The sequence below is a fragment of the Callospermophilus lateralis genome, chromosome 2, assembly GCF_048772815.1.
Source record: "Callospermophilus lateralis isolate mCalLat2 chromosome 2, mCalLat2.hap1, whole genome shotgun sequence".
Classification (NCBI taxonomy): Eukaryota; Metazoa; Chordata; class Mammalia; order Rodentia; family Sciuridae; genus Callospermophilus; species Callospermophilus lateralis.
The window spans coordinates 93,514,710-93,531,372 of record NC_135306.1 but is presented as its reverse complement, the minus strand read 5'-3'; the positions used below and the strand labels follow the sequence as shown (position 1 = coordinate 93,531,372).

The following is a 16,663-nucleotide window of genomic DNA, read 5'->3' as shown; positions in this document are numbered from 1 at the left end:
GCCTCAAACCCATTATCCTCTGGCATCAGCTTACCCCGTAGCTGAGATTATAGGCATGTGCCATCACATCCAGCTATCAATTTTTTTAACACCTTTCCATTATGTGATTTGCCTTCTTTCAATACAACTAGTAGCTAAATTAAATCCTTCTCTCCTTTACCTTATCTCCTTCTCCATGAATTGGGGAACACAGCAAATACAATCCACAATAAGCCAGTTCTGGAATGTACTTTGCTTGGTTAAGGTTTCTAAAGAAAAAAGGCAAACCAATGGTTAAAAGACAAGATTTCACTAGGAATATTCCTTGACCCTATAAGCCTTGTTTTATTGGTATTTTTTATTTTACTTATTTTTTTTTTTTTTTTTTTTGAGATATAGTCTTACTCTGTTGTGCTGACCTTGAACTCCTGGAGTCAAGCAATCCTCCTGCCTCAGCCTTTTATGTAGCTGGGACTAAAGGTGTGTACTCTCTCAGGGCTCATCTATAATTAGTATTTAAATGAATAAGTTCTACCCATACGCCGATAAGAATAAAATAGCACCTATACTTCTGTTGGATCAAAATTATTATACAATATTTAAATTGTAGCACTGAAAGATTTAATGGCTCACCTGGCTTGTGAAACATTAAATTCATGAAAAACTGGCTCAAAATTAGTTAATGTGACAAAGACCTGGAAGAGAAATACCAAGAAAAGGTGTAATTTTTCTTACTCTACAAATTATCAGTTATGATCTATATCTTTCAAATTAAAATTATTTGGATTTTCACTTGCCTCTATACAAGTCTGTACACACTGTGGCTTTTCTTTGAGGGAAAACTTGGGCAGAAGTCTTAAAAAATTCTTCAAAAGTTGAAAGATGGCATTTCGAATTTGAGAAAGGTCCCGGGCAGAATAATAAATATTCTCTTCATCATCTTCTTCTTCTTCTATGATTTCATCTGTCTGGATTAGCAAAAAATGTGTAAGTGACTGTTTAGTAATGCCTAATACTTTGTCCCATGCCTTTCACTTTATCCAAATCAAGGCCAGCTAAACTCTGGCAGTAGCTGGGTTGCTGATGTGATGTGACTTGATCAGGTCTCCATGGTCAAGCGGTAATCACTGAACTGGTTGACTACTATAGGAGTTTTTTACCTCTCTATTTTTTGTCAATGAAAAATCTTGTGTTTCTAAGATGTTTTGCTATCAGTAAATGCTACCATCCTATTTTGTCATATAAGAATTTGGAAATCATGCTATTTTATTTTATTTTCATGAACACGAGGCCTCGGGACACTTCAACCACCCTCTCTAATGACAGTAAGATAATGCAAAAATTATGCCAGTTAGCACGCTGCCAAGCACACTTGGGAATAAGCCTATGGAAAGATGATTATGAGGCTAAAAGATGACAAGGCAGAAACATGACTTCAGTACTATACAAAGCCTAAGAGGCAACCTCAACTCATAGAGGATAGCAGATGATAGTTTAAGATCTTTTGGTTATAATCATGATGAAAATCTTGTTTTTGTATAAATACATTTTATTATTCCACTTACTTCTTACCTCAGTATCCTCTTTCCTGAGTGGCTTTCCTCTTTTTCTGTTCCCCCTTGGATTAGCCTGAGAGCTCTTAGGTTGCTCTTTCTTTCTTTTTCGATTCAAGTTAGATTCCTGAGGCCAGCTCTTCTTTAGAATCTGAATGCACTTGTCAAACATTACTGGGTGAAATACTTGATTGGCTACACTACCTAGTCATAAAGAATAAAGAATTAAGTGTGAACATACTATGTATACAACCAGAGATATGAAAAATTGTGTTCTATATATGTAATAAAAAATGTAATGCATTCCGCAGCTACATATAAATTTAAAAAAGAATAAAGAATAAGCAACTTACATATAATTATCTTGACACACATCTATAACAGATAATAAAGTTAAAAAAGTAAAATACAGGCTTTTCATTAACTGTGACTAATAATCATCCTGTGGCAAAAAAAGGATCATTTTTAACTTCAGCTTGTTGGGTAAGCAATAGTGTTGAATTAGAAATAATAGTATTCCTTCATCTGGCTATGACAGAACAATTGATTTTATACTTGCCCTCCTACCATACACAATATAAAACCAGACCAAAATGTCAAGAATATCTATTTTAAGGCACTGAGAAACTAGTGGCATAAGGAAAGCAATCCTTAGGAAAAGGGAAACAAAGGTAAATCCTGAAATTGGCTCAGTTTTATTTCTACAAGTAATTTCTGGACAACAGGAAAGAAATGGTAAATCTATACAGATTATGATGGTGTTTCTAAGCTGAGAAATGAGAGTCAGAAAGACAGGGCTAGCTAGAATTTATAAGGAAGAGTACATTAAAAAATAAAACTCTAGAAATCTGCATAGAGCTAAATGTAAGATATGCACATGTCAGGTAAAACTTCATTATGGTTGGCTAAAAAAAACAAAAACAAAAACAAAAACAAACAAAACTTTCCAAGGCACCAGAAGAGGAATTATTTTCACAACTCACACAGGATTGAGAAGTCTGAACTCTATAGCCAGCCTGAGTGGAGACCTTGATAGAACTCTGAAGCAATCAGATACATCTTAATAGTAGGGCTAAATTAGATGTTGAGTAAAGGCTGCTTTATTACCTGTCATCATAAAGGATTTTTAAAAGCTTCCATAGAATCAAGTTACTCTACCAAAAGTTGTCTATCAAGACATACTTAAATCCAGACATTTAACAACCTAATCTTTGTCTACCATCCAATAAAAAAATTACTAAGTATGCTAAACAAGGAAAGTGTACCCCATGAGATGAAACAGAAACTAGTCAACAGAAACAGTCCAAGAATAATAGGGATAATGGAGCTACCTGACAACAACTTTAAAGCAGATATTATAAATAAGCTCAAGAATTAGGGCTGGGAATATGGTCCAGTGGTACAGCATGTGCTTAATGAAGCCATGGGTTCAGTCCCCAGCACTGAAAAAGGAAAAACAAAAAACAGGTTTAAGATTTAAATGTAGATATTAGAATAATTAAGAGAGAAATGAAAAAAAAAAAAAAAAATTTAAAGAATCAAATGGAATTTCCTTGATCTGGAAAAGAAACTTTCACCAGATGTACTGGATGCTTTTAATAGTCGATCAGACATTACAAAAATAAAGATAAGCAAACTTAAAAAGTAGAAATATAGAAATTAAAAAAGATTAATAAAGACTGGGTAACCTATGGAAGAATATCAGTTTACCATGAGTCCCAGAAAAAAGGAAGCTAAGAAAACATTTGAAGAAAATATACCCTGTTCATGGATAGGCAGAAATAACATCATCAAAATGGCGATATTACCAAAAGTTCTCTATAGATTTAATGCAATGCCAATCAAAATCCCAAAGGCATTTCTTGTAGAAACAGAGAAAGCAATCATGAAATTCATATGGAAAAATAAAAGATCCAGAATAGCAAAAGCAATTCTAAGCAGGAAGTGTGAATCACGCGGTATAGCGATACCAGATTTCAAACTATATTACAGAGCAATTGTAACAAAAACAGCATGGTACTGGTACCAAAACAGGCGGGTGGATCAATGGTACAGAATAGAGGACACAGAGACCAATCCACGAAGCTACAACTATCTTATATTTGATAAAGGAACTAAAAGCATGCAATGGAGGAAGGATAGCATCTTCAACAAATGGTGCTGTGAAAACTGGAGATCCATATGCAACAAAATGAAACTGAATCCCCTCCTCTCGCCATGCACAAAAGTTAACTCAAAGTGGATCAAGGAATTAGATATCAAATCAGAGACTCTGCATCTGATAGAAGAAAAAGTTGGCTCTGATCTACACATTGTGGGGTCGGGCTCCAAATTCCTTAATAGGACACCCATAGCACAAGAGTTAATAACAAGAATCAACAAATGGGACTTACTTAAACTGAAAAGTTTTTTCTCAGCAAGAGAAACAATAAAAGAGGTAAATAGGGAGCCTACATCATGGGAACAAATTTTTACTCCTCACACTTCAGATAAAGCTCTAATATCCAGAGTATACAAAGAACTCAAAAAATTAGACAATAATATAACAAATAACCCAATCAACAAATGGGCCAAGGACCTGAACAGACACTTCTCAGAGGAGGACATACAATCAATCAACAAGTACATGAAAAAATGCTCACCATCTTTAGCAGTCAGAGAAATGCAAATCAAAACCACCCTAAGATACCATCTCACTCCAGTAAGATTGGCAGCCATTATGAAGTCAAACAACAACAAGTGCTGGCGAGGATGTGGGGAAAAGGGTACTCTGGTCCATTGTTGGTGGGACTGCAAACTGGTGCAGCCAATTTGGAAAGCAGTATGGAGATTCCTGGGAAAGCTGGGAATGGAACCACCATTTGACCCAGCCATTGCCCTTCTCGGTCTATTCCCTGAAGACCTTAAAAGAGCATACTACAGAGATACTGCCACATCGATGTTCATAGCAGCACAATTCACAATTGCTAGACTGTGGAACCAACCCAGATGCCCCTCAATAGATGAGTGGATAAAAAAAATGTGGCATTTATACACCATGGAGTATTACGCAGCACTAAAAAATGACAAAATCATGGCATTTGCAGGGAAATGGATGGCATTAGAGCAGATTATGCTTAGTGAAGCTAGCCAATCCCTAAAAAACAAATACCAAATGTCTTCTTTGATATAATGAGAGCAACTAAGAACAGAGCAGGGAGGAAGAGCAGGAAGAAAAGATCAACATCAATCAGAGACATGAGGTGGGAGGGAAAGGGAGAGAAAAGGGAAATTGCATGGAAATGGAGGGAGACCCTCAATGTTATACAAAATTACATATAAGAAGTTGTGAGGGGAAGGGGAAAATAAACAAGGAGGGAAATGAATTACAGTAGATGGGGTAGAGAGAGAAGATGGGAGGGGAGGGGAGGGGGGATAGCAGAGGATAGGAAAGGTAGCAGAATACAGCAGTTACTAATATGGCATTATGTAAAAATGTGGAGGTGTAACCGATATGATTCTGCAATCTGTATTTGGGGTAAAAATGGGAGTTCAAAATCCACTTGAATCTAATATATGTAATACGAGATGTCAAGAGCTTTGTAATATTTTGAACAACCAATAAAAAAAAATAAATAAAAAAAAGAAAACATTTGAAGAAATGTAACTGAAAAATTCCTAATTTGTTGAAAACTATAAATCCAAAGATCCAAGAAACTTAATGAACTCAATCATGATAAATACAAAGGAAATTATAATGAAGCATATCTAATCAGATTGCTGAAACAGAAAATCTTACAAGTAACCAAACACCCTCCCCTATTCTTCGCAAAAAAGACACAAAGCATATAGAGGAACTATGTTAAAAATCACAGATGTGCAGTCACAGTAGCACACACCTGTGATGCCAGAAAATCAGGAGGATCTTGAGTTCAAACCCAGCCTCAGCAACTTATCAAGGTCCACACCCAGTTTCTAATAAAATATAAAAAGGGCTGGGGATATGGTTCGGTGGTTAAGTGCCCCTGAGTTTAATCCCTTGTACCAAGAAAAAAAAAAAAAAAAAAAAAAAAAAAACTCCAAAACCCAAAAATTCACAGATGCCTCATCAGAAACATCGTAAATATGTGAGACAACCATGAAACATCTTTAGACTACCAAATGAAAAGAAGCAAATCAAACCAATATAAAACAAAAAAAACCCTATCAACCTAAAATTCCATATTTGGCAAAAACATGATTAAAGGTGAAATAGCCATTTTGTGCAGTCAAAATCCATGAGAGTTGATCTCCATCAGATCTGCACTATAAGAAATATTAAATAAAAGTTCTTGAAAAATTATATGAAGATGACAACTTTTACTTATTTTCTTGATTTAAAAAGTTCTATAAAAATAAAGAAGAAATGTTAATGAATCATAGGGTTTACAACATATAGAAGTAAAAGTTTGTATAACTATGCAAAGAAGAAAGGAAAATATACCATCTTAAGGTTACTGCATTATGTGTAAGTCAGCAGAATAGTATATGAGGATAGACCCAAATCAAGCACTTACATAGATTCAAAAAAGCGTAGATAATAAGCCAAAAGAGATTTATAGGGTATTAAAGAAATCACCATTAAAACAACAACAAAAAACACATAAAGAGGGACAAATGGAACAAAAACAGATGGAATGGGATAAACAAAAAATAAATATCAAGTTGTCAACCATCCATACTGAAATTATATGAAGTGTAATTTAAACTATCAGAAGGATAAAAAATACAACCCAGTAACAGACAGTGTATAAGAAACCCTTCAAATACAAATACACAGATTAAAAACAGGGTTCAGTAGTGTACCTGTAATCCCAGCAGTTTGGAAAGCTGAGGCAGGATGATCACAAGTTCAAGGCCAGCCTGGACAATTTAGTGAGACCCTGTCTCAAAGTAATTTTTTTATTTATATTTTTTTATTTGTTCTAATTAGTTACACATGACAATAGAAAGCATTTTGACACATAAATGGAGTATAACTTCTCATTCTTCTGGTTGTACAGGATGTGGAATTATACCAGTCATGTAATCATATATGCACAGAGGGTAATAGTTTCCTATTCATTTTACTATCCTTCCTACTCCCATACCCACCCATTCTCTACTCTTCACTCCACTCTGCCTAAACCAAAGTTTACTTTTACTTCTCTTACCCTCACCCCTTATTGTGAATTAGCATCTGTATATTAGAGAAAACATTCAAGCCTTTGGTTCTTTGGGATTGGCTTATTTCGCTTGGCATAATATTCTCCAGATCCATCCACTTACTGGCAAATGTCATGTCATTCTTCTTAATGGTTTAGTAATACACCATTGTATATGTATAGCACATTTTCTTTATCTGTTTAGCTGCTAAAGGGCACCTAGGTTGGTTCCACAGCTTAGCTATTATGAATTGAGGTGCTATAAATATTGATGTGGCTGAGTCACTATAGTATGCTGATTTTAAGTCCTTAGGTATAATCTTAAGAGTGGGACAACTGGGTCAAACGGTGGTTCCATTCCAAGTTTTCTAAGGAATCTCCATACTGCTTTCCATAGTGGTTGCACCAATTTGCAGCCCTACCAGCAATGTATGAGTGTAGCTTTTCCCCCACATCCTTGCCAACATTTATTGTTGCTTGTATTCTTGATAACTGCCATTCTGACTGAAGTGAGATGAAATCTCTGTGTAGTTTTGATTTGCATTTCTCTAGAATTACTAGGGATGTTGAACATTTTTCATATATTTCTTGATTGATTGTATTTCTGCTTCTGAGAAGTGTCTGTTCAGATCCTTAGCCCATTTATCAAAGTAATTTTTTTTAAAGAGCTAGGATGCAGGTCAGTGTAGAGTGCTTGCCTACCTGTATAAAGCCCTGGTTCACATCTACTCAACATTGTATGGAAGATCCTAGCCAGCGCAATAAAGTAAGAAAAATAAAAGATAGCCAAATTGCAAATAAATTAGTAAGACTGTGTCTATTCACAGATGATATGGTTTTATGTTGAAAAAATTCTTTTAGGATACCAATAAATGAGTTTTAGCAAGGCTGAAGGATACAAGATAAATAATCAAAAATCATCTCATTGCTACTACTAAACAATCCAAAAATGAAATTAAGAAAACAATATCATTTATAATAGCATTGAAAAAAACCAAAAAATATTTAGGAATAAGTATTCAAAATAAGTGTAAGAGTTATACACTGAAACTATCATTTAAACATCATTGAAACAAATTTAAAGAGACCTAAAATAAATGAAAAGATATCCTGTATTCACAGACTGGGAGACAACATTAAGATGGTAACACTCCCCAAAATGATCTACAGATTCAATGCAATCCCTATCAAAATCCCAGCTGTCATTTTTTTGTAGAAATTCACATGCAGAACCTACAAATCATACAGAAATGTAAGGAACAAGGAACAGCCAAGAAACTCTTGAAAACTGTGAATGAATACTAAGTATCAACAGCATCCCAACCATACTGCAGAGACATTTAAAACAGAAGGTAATTGGCGAGAATATAGCTAAGGCATAAATATCAATCCGAATCATCTGGCAGTGAAAGAGAGGAGTAAAATAAAATTTCTAAAACTACCACTTTTCTGAGATGGCCCAGTTACAACCCAGATACTACAATACTTAGCAACTAAATTCTTTAGGAGCAAGTCATTAAGGAAGCATTAATAACACAAATTGTTGTTCAAGGTTTTAAATATCTTTTTACCTGTTCCCAAGCCATTCTGAAAAAATCCTTAACATGAATTACAAATGCATTTATACACACAAGCAGGCCAAGTTGACCAATCCTGTGACTTTCTTTTCTGTAAGAAATGGGTTGGAGGCATGTAGCTCAGTGGTAAAGTGCTTGCCTAGCATGCATAAGGACTTTGGTTCAATCTACAGCACCACAAAGAAAAACAAAATTTTAGGTTCTTTAGCTCCAGCTCAATGTTCTACTTCTTCACTTCCCACAGGAAGAACAGCTAACCTAAGCACTATGACAAGCACAAGGAAAAAGAAGTAGAATATATTTCATAAATAGAATCCTTTTCGGTTGTTTCCTTCATCGAGTATTCCTAGTTGCTTTCATACTTTGTTGATCAGAATGGTTTTAATCTATTTTTTTTAATACTCACATGGGAAAGCTATAACACAATGACTCCTCACAGAAGCTTTTCTCAATTTTAACAGTAAGTCAGAAAAGAGGACAGTATCAGAATTTTATACAAGGGCTAGGAGGGGGTGGGAGCAGAGTTCTTGAAGTTGAGAAGCATTCCCCCTCCAGCTTGATACTTCTCAGATTATGTGTATTAGATTATAGATATAGCATCATTTCAGAAAACAAACACGTCTAATGTTAAAAGAGAAAGACATCTTTCAAACACCTATAATATGCCATGTACTTGCTTTCCTTTAATCTTTGGAACAACTCTAAGAGACTGGTTACCACTGTTTCATTTTATAAGTAAAAAAATGTGTAAGAATTGAAAACAACACAGAAAGAAAAAAAAATAACAAATTATTTGTCCTACTGTATCAAGCACAGTCATTCTTTGGTATCTGCAGGTGATTGGTTCCAGGACCCCCATCAGAATCCAAAACTCAAGAATGTTCAAGTTTTTTTTTTTTTTTTAAATATAAAATAGCACATTTGCATGTAACCTCCATACATGCTCCAGCACACTTTAAATCACCTCTACATACAATACCAAATACAATGCAAATGATAAGTAGTTGATATACTGCAGTTTGCACTGTTTAAGAAAAAAAGTCTGCCCATGTTCAATAGAGGCAACCATCGAAGGCCTAAATATATATATATATATATATATATATAATGCATCAATAACAGCGTAACATTTTTCTTTTTAAATATTTCCCATTCAATAGTTTGTTGAATCCACAGATGATGCCCAACAGGAGACAGAAGAAGGTATACATACCTGGTACTTCTAATAACAAAAAATAAAGCCCCGCAGCATGAAGACCATATTCTCGATATTGTACATTGACATTTTTCGAATGGACTATTTGAACAAAGTGATAGAATAACGCCACTAGCGTACTATGGGAAATGTTGTTCTCAATGAAGAATGTCCAAAGGCTCTGAAGGAAAAAGGAAAATCACAAAAGTAGGTAATTAAAGAAATAAAAAAAAATCTCTTACTTGCTTTTTGTAAGAACTTAGTGACTTATAAGAAGAGTAATAATGACCAGGAATGAAGCTCAGTGGTGGAGTGCATACAAAGCACTGAGTGTTCACAAAACCCTGAGTTTGATCTCCAATAACCCCCACCCAAAAGGAGTAATAGAGCAGTGTGATTTTTAATGACAAGGGTTTGCCATCTTCAAAGAGACTGAAATGATAGATCAAAATAAAAAAATTATCATTCATCCTAGAATTGCAATACCTTTTGGTCTATTCCAAATTTTCTCTCCCCACCCCTAGTAACCATTGTTCTACCCTCTGATTCCAATTCTTTGCATTGATTTTAGAATCTGCATATAAGTGAGATGAGATGGTATTTTTCCTTCTGTGACTGATATATTACATTTGGTGAACAAATAAGTCTAGGGGTCCAACGTGCAACATGAGGACCGCAGTTAAAAACACAACATTGAATGCTGAAAATCTGCGAAGACAGTTGACTTCAGGTGCCCTTAACACAAAAAGGTAATTACAGAAGGTGATGGATATATAAATTTACCTGTGGTAATTATTTTGCTATGTATAACAAAACTTGTAAACATTATATAAACACAAAAACAAATTTATAAAAATCGAATAAAAAATTATAATTCAAATCAGATGTGGTAGCACATGTCTATTGTACCCGGTACAGGCTAAAGCAGGAGGATCCTTTAAGCCCACAAGTTCAAGATTAGCCTGAGTAACATGGTAAGATTGTCTCCAAAAAAAAAAAAACTATTAAAAATTGCAAATATACAAATATAAGAGAAATACATTCTTGGTTGTTTTAAATATATATAGTTCTTAAATTATTACAATATAAAACCATAATAAAACTTTAGGAATACTCAGAAAAGTTATCCTTCCATCTATGTTAAATATACCCAAATCTACTTATCACTTCTTGCTGAGAAAATCAGAACAATTTATATTAAAATTTAAATGTTCTACAGACTGTGGGCAATAGGAGCAGAAAAAGAAACACTGGAAAATTTCTTATTAAAATTTCAAAAGTAACCTAGGTGAGAAAGGAAATAAACCCTAGGGCAAAAATCACAGTTTTATTAATTTTATCATTGCCCCTCTGCTTCTTCCTATTAAATACATGAAGAGGAAATGAGTCATTTTATAAACTAAACAGAGAAACTAAATATAGTAGTTTTAAAAAACACAAGTCTCTTAAAAAATGAATATCATACTTCTTGCTTCCTTGAAAAGACAGGGTATGTAGTAGGTAAGGCCACAGATTAGTCACACTGAATAGCATGTAGGCACTTTAGGGGCCATTGAAAATCTTTACATACTCTGCTTTCTTCCATGATGAAACTTTTGCAAGAAATTATCTCCTCCCACCCTTACAATAGTCACATTGTTATTCCTAATGCCAAGTGCATTTCCACTCTACTTGCCTGGCTCCAGATGTTGGGTCACCTCAGCAGTATTTGATCCCACGGCTGCTGTCCAGTCCTGGCCCCAGAGACCTGCAGTCCTATAATTCTGACTCCTTCTCCTATGGTGCCCCATTCAACTACTCTCCATTCTTATCCTGTCCTCATCTCTTTTAACTTGATCTCATGCATGGCTGTGCTTCACACATAGCTTGATCTGGAAGACTCTGCTATTTCTCCTGGTCTTTTGAACCACATTTCTGGAAGGTGCAACTCTCAAAGATCTCCAAACAGAATCTCACATTCAAAAGTCTAGAATGGGCTGGGGTTGTGACTCAGTAGTAGAGTTCTTGCCTATCACGCATGAGACACTGGGTTCAATCCTTACCACTACATTAAAAATAAAATAAAGATATTGTGTCCACCTAAAATTAAAAAAATTTCTAAAAAAAGAAACAAAGTCTAGAATGGAACTCAACATTTCTACCTGACCTTGCTTTCTCCCTTGCTTCTCATCATGATTAACAATATCATCATCTCTAGTTTTAATATCTTGGGGATCTTTGACTTCAATTTTTCTTTCCCTGCCAATTTAGCATTTTGCACCATGCCTTAGACATCTGACAAAGGCTTCCTAGTTCACAAAGTCCTATTAATTTTATCTCAATAAAATTCCCTAGTTTTTAGTCTTTGTGTTCCCACAACCAAAACTCAAGAACACACCATTAACACTGTACACTACCATAAAAGTCTCTCAAGGATCTCTCTGTATACATTTTTTTTCCCCACTTCATTTTGTCTGCAGTCAAGAATATTTGTCCTAAAACTAATATGCTCATGTTACTTACTCTATTGCTCACTGTAATCTCTTCCATTTGGGGCTGACTTTGAGTTAATATATTACAATGCTTAGAACAGAAACTCATATTCAATATTTACCCTATCAAACGTTTTCTAAACTCCATAGTTAAACCTCACTTAAAGGTTACCCGGGATCAAATAGAACTGTTAAACCACCTCTATGAGTAGTATAGTACTGTCTGTACTTCTTCAGTGATATGGAGTAGATGGAAGGGAAGCAATCACAAAAAGTAATATGTTAGTGTGTTCCTACTTGGACATTTTCAGACATCAATTTTATGTATGTTTTGTGTATTTTGTTTTGCTGTGGATATAATGTAAATCTATTGATGTTAGAGGTTACCAGTGTATAACCAATTAATAAAATTAGCACACTTTGTATATTTTGTGTTGAAATTCACAGGAAAGCTTGTCCTCTGTAAATGACTTCTGAACATGAATTTGTTCAATGATCTCCAAGCATTGCATATGCCTGTACTTGCCTACTAGACTGAAAGTAGAAGAAAGTGAGGAAGGAAAGGTTCAAAGACAAAATAGCATATTAGAAGATTATAACCATTGTTATGTATACAATTTTATTTAACAGTTCTGTGTACATAGTGGACAGGTGCCTATATGGAATATCTAATCCTTCTATATATTTGTAAGTAATTCATATATTTAAAAGTAGAAGTAGAATAAGACCTTTTGTAAACAGCTTTTAAAAACTGATGGGAAGGGCTGGGGTTGTGGCTCAGTGGTAGAGTGCTTGTGTAGCACATATGGGGCCCTGGGTTCAAATCCTCAGCACCACATAAAAATAAATAAATAAAATAAGGGTACTGTGTCCATCTACAACTGAAATAAAACAAAACAAAAACTGATGGGAAATACTATGTTTGGAATTGTTAAACCATTTCTGAACAGAATATTGCCAGTACTTGTTCACTGGGTTGAGGGAGGTGAGAGGGGAGAAGTTGTAAAAGGTGTTTCATTAAGAGTATGCTAAAAGGGGGATATAGCCCAGTTGGTAGAGTGCTTGCCTTGCATGCACAAGGCCCTGGGTTCAATTCCCAGAACCACACACACACACACACACACACACACACACACACACATAAAGAACCAACATGTCGTTTAAAAAAAAAAAAAAGAGCATGCTAAAAAATTTCAACTTACACATTGTCCTATAATGCACATTTCATTTAACTTTATATATATATATATATATATATATATATATATATATATATATATATATATAGTATATACACCAGACAAAGAGGTCCCAACTTTTTAATATCTAGTCTCTAAATAGTAATAGAGGATGTTAATATATGACAAAAGTAGTAAACACACATTTTGTACACTTTGTGCTAAAATTCATAGAAAGGCAGTCTTCCGAAAAGAACTTTTGGAAGTGAAATTGTAACATCTGTGTGTGCCTATATCGCATGTGACACAGGAGAAGGAAGTGGAAGAAAGGAAGGATTCTAAGCCAGAATGATCCTAATTAGGAAGATACTTTCAGAGATACACATTGTTATATGTGTATAGTTTATTCAACACTACTATATATGTAGTGAAAAAACTTAAGACCTTATTTGAAACCTCTAGTCTTTCTAGATGTTTAGAAGTGCACAAATATGTTAAAGGTAGAAGTAATAAACAAAACATTTTGTAGTTAAAAAAAAAAGTTACCCATGATCTGTTTATTTTCAGTCTAATTTATCATTCTGTATCCCACCATGCATTTTAAAAATGACACATGCCACACACAATTCTCTCAACATTCTCTGCATATTCCCATTGTGTCATTCCTTCATTTCTTTTAGTTCACATTCTACCCAACTGTGAAGACTCACCTCTGGCTGACTGCTTTCTAAAATCATTCCAATCCTACCATGGTCCCTTTTCAATGGCCCTATTAGATGATATCTGCATTTCTTTTGGAGCATTGTTTACAATATTATTCACAAAATACTTCTAGGTCCCCTAGACTAATGATGGCACTGTACTTCTCCCCTCTCTGCAGCTACTTGTGGTCATTAGATTCACTTTAACCAGTACTCAAGTGTTTCTGGAAAGGCTATTTACTAAAAAACAGACTCTGTACCCTTAATCTCAACTGTCTTCTAAGGTACTTAATAAAGTGCTTAGCATTACAAAGATGAATTAATTATCAGGACATATTAATAGTACAAAACAATGGGTTTCATTGTGACATTTTACTGATTGATAGATACTGGAGATTGAACCTCAGACCTCATAACATGCTAGGATTTTCCTCTCCACTGGGCTACCTAACCAGCGTTTTCTATTTTAAATTTGAGAGGGTCCTGCTAAATTGTCTAGATTGACCTTAGATTTGCAATATGCCTGCCTCAGCTTCCCAAATAGTGGGATTACATGCATGCATGACCATGCTCAGTTCTCATTATGACATTTTCATAATGCACAAAAATGCTTTGATCATAACCACCTTCCTTATTACCTACCCCTTCTCTCCCTGGGGATAATTTAGTTTTGAATAACTATGTACAACCTGTAATGAAGACACTTTTTGTTAATTTAAATGTTTCAAGGATGTTAATATCTGTTTTTTAAATTATACTTCCCAGCACCCTCCCTTTTTTTTTTTTTAAAGAAGTTAATGATATAAGTATTAATAAGCACACTAGGTAGAACTCAATATTTAAAGGTAATCTTTGGAAACCTGTAATTCATCTAATCATTTCTCAGTTAGGGCATGTCTCTATTGTTATTTCTATTATTTTTGGCCTTTTTTTTTCATATTTGGATTGTCTGATTTTCTTCTTTGGTTTTGCCTTTACACTTTTGCTTAATTTGCTGTGGTAAAAAGTGGTCCTGTGTTGTCAAATGTAGTAGTGCACACCTGTAATCCCAGCAGCTGGGGCAGCTGAGGCAGGAGGATTGAAAATTCAAAGCCAGCTTCAGCAAAAGCAAGGCATTAAGCAACTCAGAGCGACCCTGTCTCTAAATAAAATAAAAAATAGGGCTGGGGATGTGGCTCGATGGTTGAGTGCCCCTTAGTTCAATTCCTGGTACCAAAAAAACAAAAACAAAAACAAAAACCAACAACAAGCACATTAAATCTTTCGAAGGAAGGTTATTAAGATGTTGCAATGAATGAACCATATTCTTTGTTATTCTTATTGTATCCTTTATGAATTGTGAATGAAAAAAGCTAAATTTAAAATTATAATGAATGCTACTTTTAACACCTAAAGATGGCTTACTTAATTTTTTAAAATAATTTTTATTTTTTTTACCTCCGAGGACTCATGTTCTTCAGTAGCAAAGGGAAAAAGACTTTCATAAAGTTTTGTGAAGGCATTCAATCCAGTCTCTATGATCTCTGCTTCTATGTTGGAATCCAGTGGTTCAGTCTCTGTGAAGTCCAGTTCCCACACTGTGTGTACCCATTCTAGGGAAAAATGTAATGAAAATAAAAGTGCTTTAAAGCAGGTAAAAGTGTACACATACATTCATGAAGACAAAGGTCACAATTCTCATTTAATTACAGCAATACAAATGTTACATCATTAAAAGAAAGTAGTAAAGGTTATGAAAAAATTAAACCATAACTGGCAATTAGGTTAATCATATAAAAATATCAAAAAAGAAAACAGTTTTTAGATGTTAAAAAGCTTTGGGGAATGAAATTTGAACACACTTAATGATGAGGCTTTTTTATAAGTTCTCTCTACAAAAAAATAAAATCAATCAATGATGGCCTCGGATGCTTCTTTCTAAAAAATCTAATAACCAAGTTAATAAGCCCAAATAAAGTGACATTTATTTAGAAAACAGTTGTGTTTTCAAAAGTGGCCCTGCACAGTGTAGGGAGTGGACAGGAACAGTTAACATTAGATACTCCAGAAATTTCTCTGGTTGACTATGAAGGCTTGGGCCCAGATGGCAGAATCAGGAATGGAACTGGTAAGCAGAACCGGTTATGGTGAGCGTTCATGAAAGGGAAAGTGTAGCTTGACTGGTGCCATTAGCTGGCTTTAGGAATCCCAGTTTCATTCTTGTGACGTTTGATGTCCACACGTGATACATCTAGTTGATGCTTATGAACAGGAAGTTCAATAAATAAATCAAGAGAAGAAAGCAATTTGGGATTTAAAACTAAAGAAAGAGATGAGAATGGATATGTCCAAGAGTTGCAGAATGAAATGGGGGGGGCATAAAAACAGATGCAGACTCAGTGGAAGAAATCAACCAACATAAACTCTTTTTTAAAAAGGTTAACTAACGATATTGAGCCCCCACGGTTAATCAAGCAGGTCACGATCCTGGCGCGGCACAATCCTGGAGATCCCAGACAAGGCCGAGTGTTTAGTGTCCCCACCCCTCCCCCACCTGCACCCGGACCCGGGCAGAGGTTCTGTTGGGGAAACACAGCACCCTAGTCCTGCTCCCAGGGACTCGCGGCTGCGTCTGCTTACCGAGGCTGAGATCCAACGGGAACCATGGTTGCAGGCCGCTCCCAAGGTCCCGCAGCGCCACCATAATCTCTGAAGCCCCGGCTCGCCACCGCCGTACCCAACTTTCAAAGCTCGCTCCCGCGCGCGCTCCGAGACGTTCCTGCGGACCAATCAGCACATAAGGAATTTCTAACCGACCCAACGCTAGGCTGGGTCGCTTTCATTATCTCAACCAATCACGTGGGTCGT

At 35.3% G+C, this 16,663-nt stretch overlaps 1 protein-coding gene across 1 annotated transcript in view; it reads right to left on the bottom strand.

Moving 5' to 3' along the window:
* Ncapd3 (non-SMC condensin II complex subunit D3) overlaps positions 1-16,663 on the bottom strand; it is an 82,273-nt gene that overhangs the window by 64,261 nt on the left and 1,349 nt on the right. Inside the window, exons 2-8 of the mRNA XM_076846148.2 lie at positions 16,436-16,574; positions 15,254-15,408; positions 9,485-9,647; positions 1,552-1,736; positions 777-947; positions 613-674; positions 161-248 (exon numbers count right to left, since the gene is read on the bottom strand). Coding sequence (XP_076702263.1) covers positions 161-248; positions 613-674; positions 777-947; positions 1,552-1,736; positions 9,485-9,647; positions 15,254-15,408; positions 16,436-16,499 — 888 coding nt within the window. The 5' untranslated portion in view covers positions 16,500-16,574. The remainder of the gene's footprint in view (positions 1-160; positions 249-612; positions 675-776; positions 948-1,551; positions 1,737-9,484; positions 9,648-15,253; positions 15,409-16,435; positions 16,575-16,663) is intronic.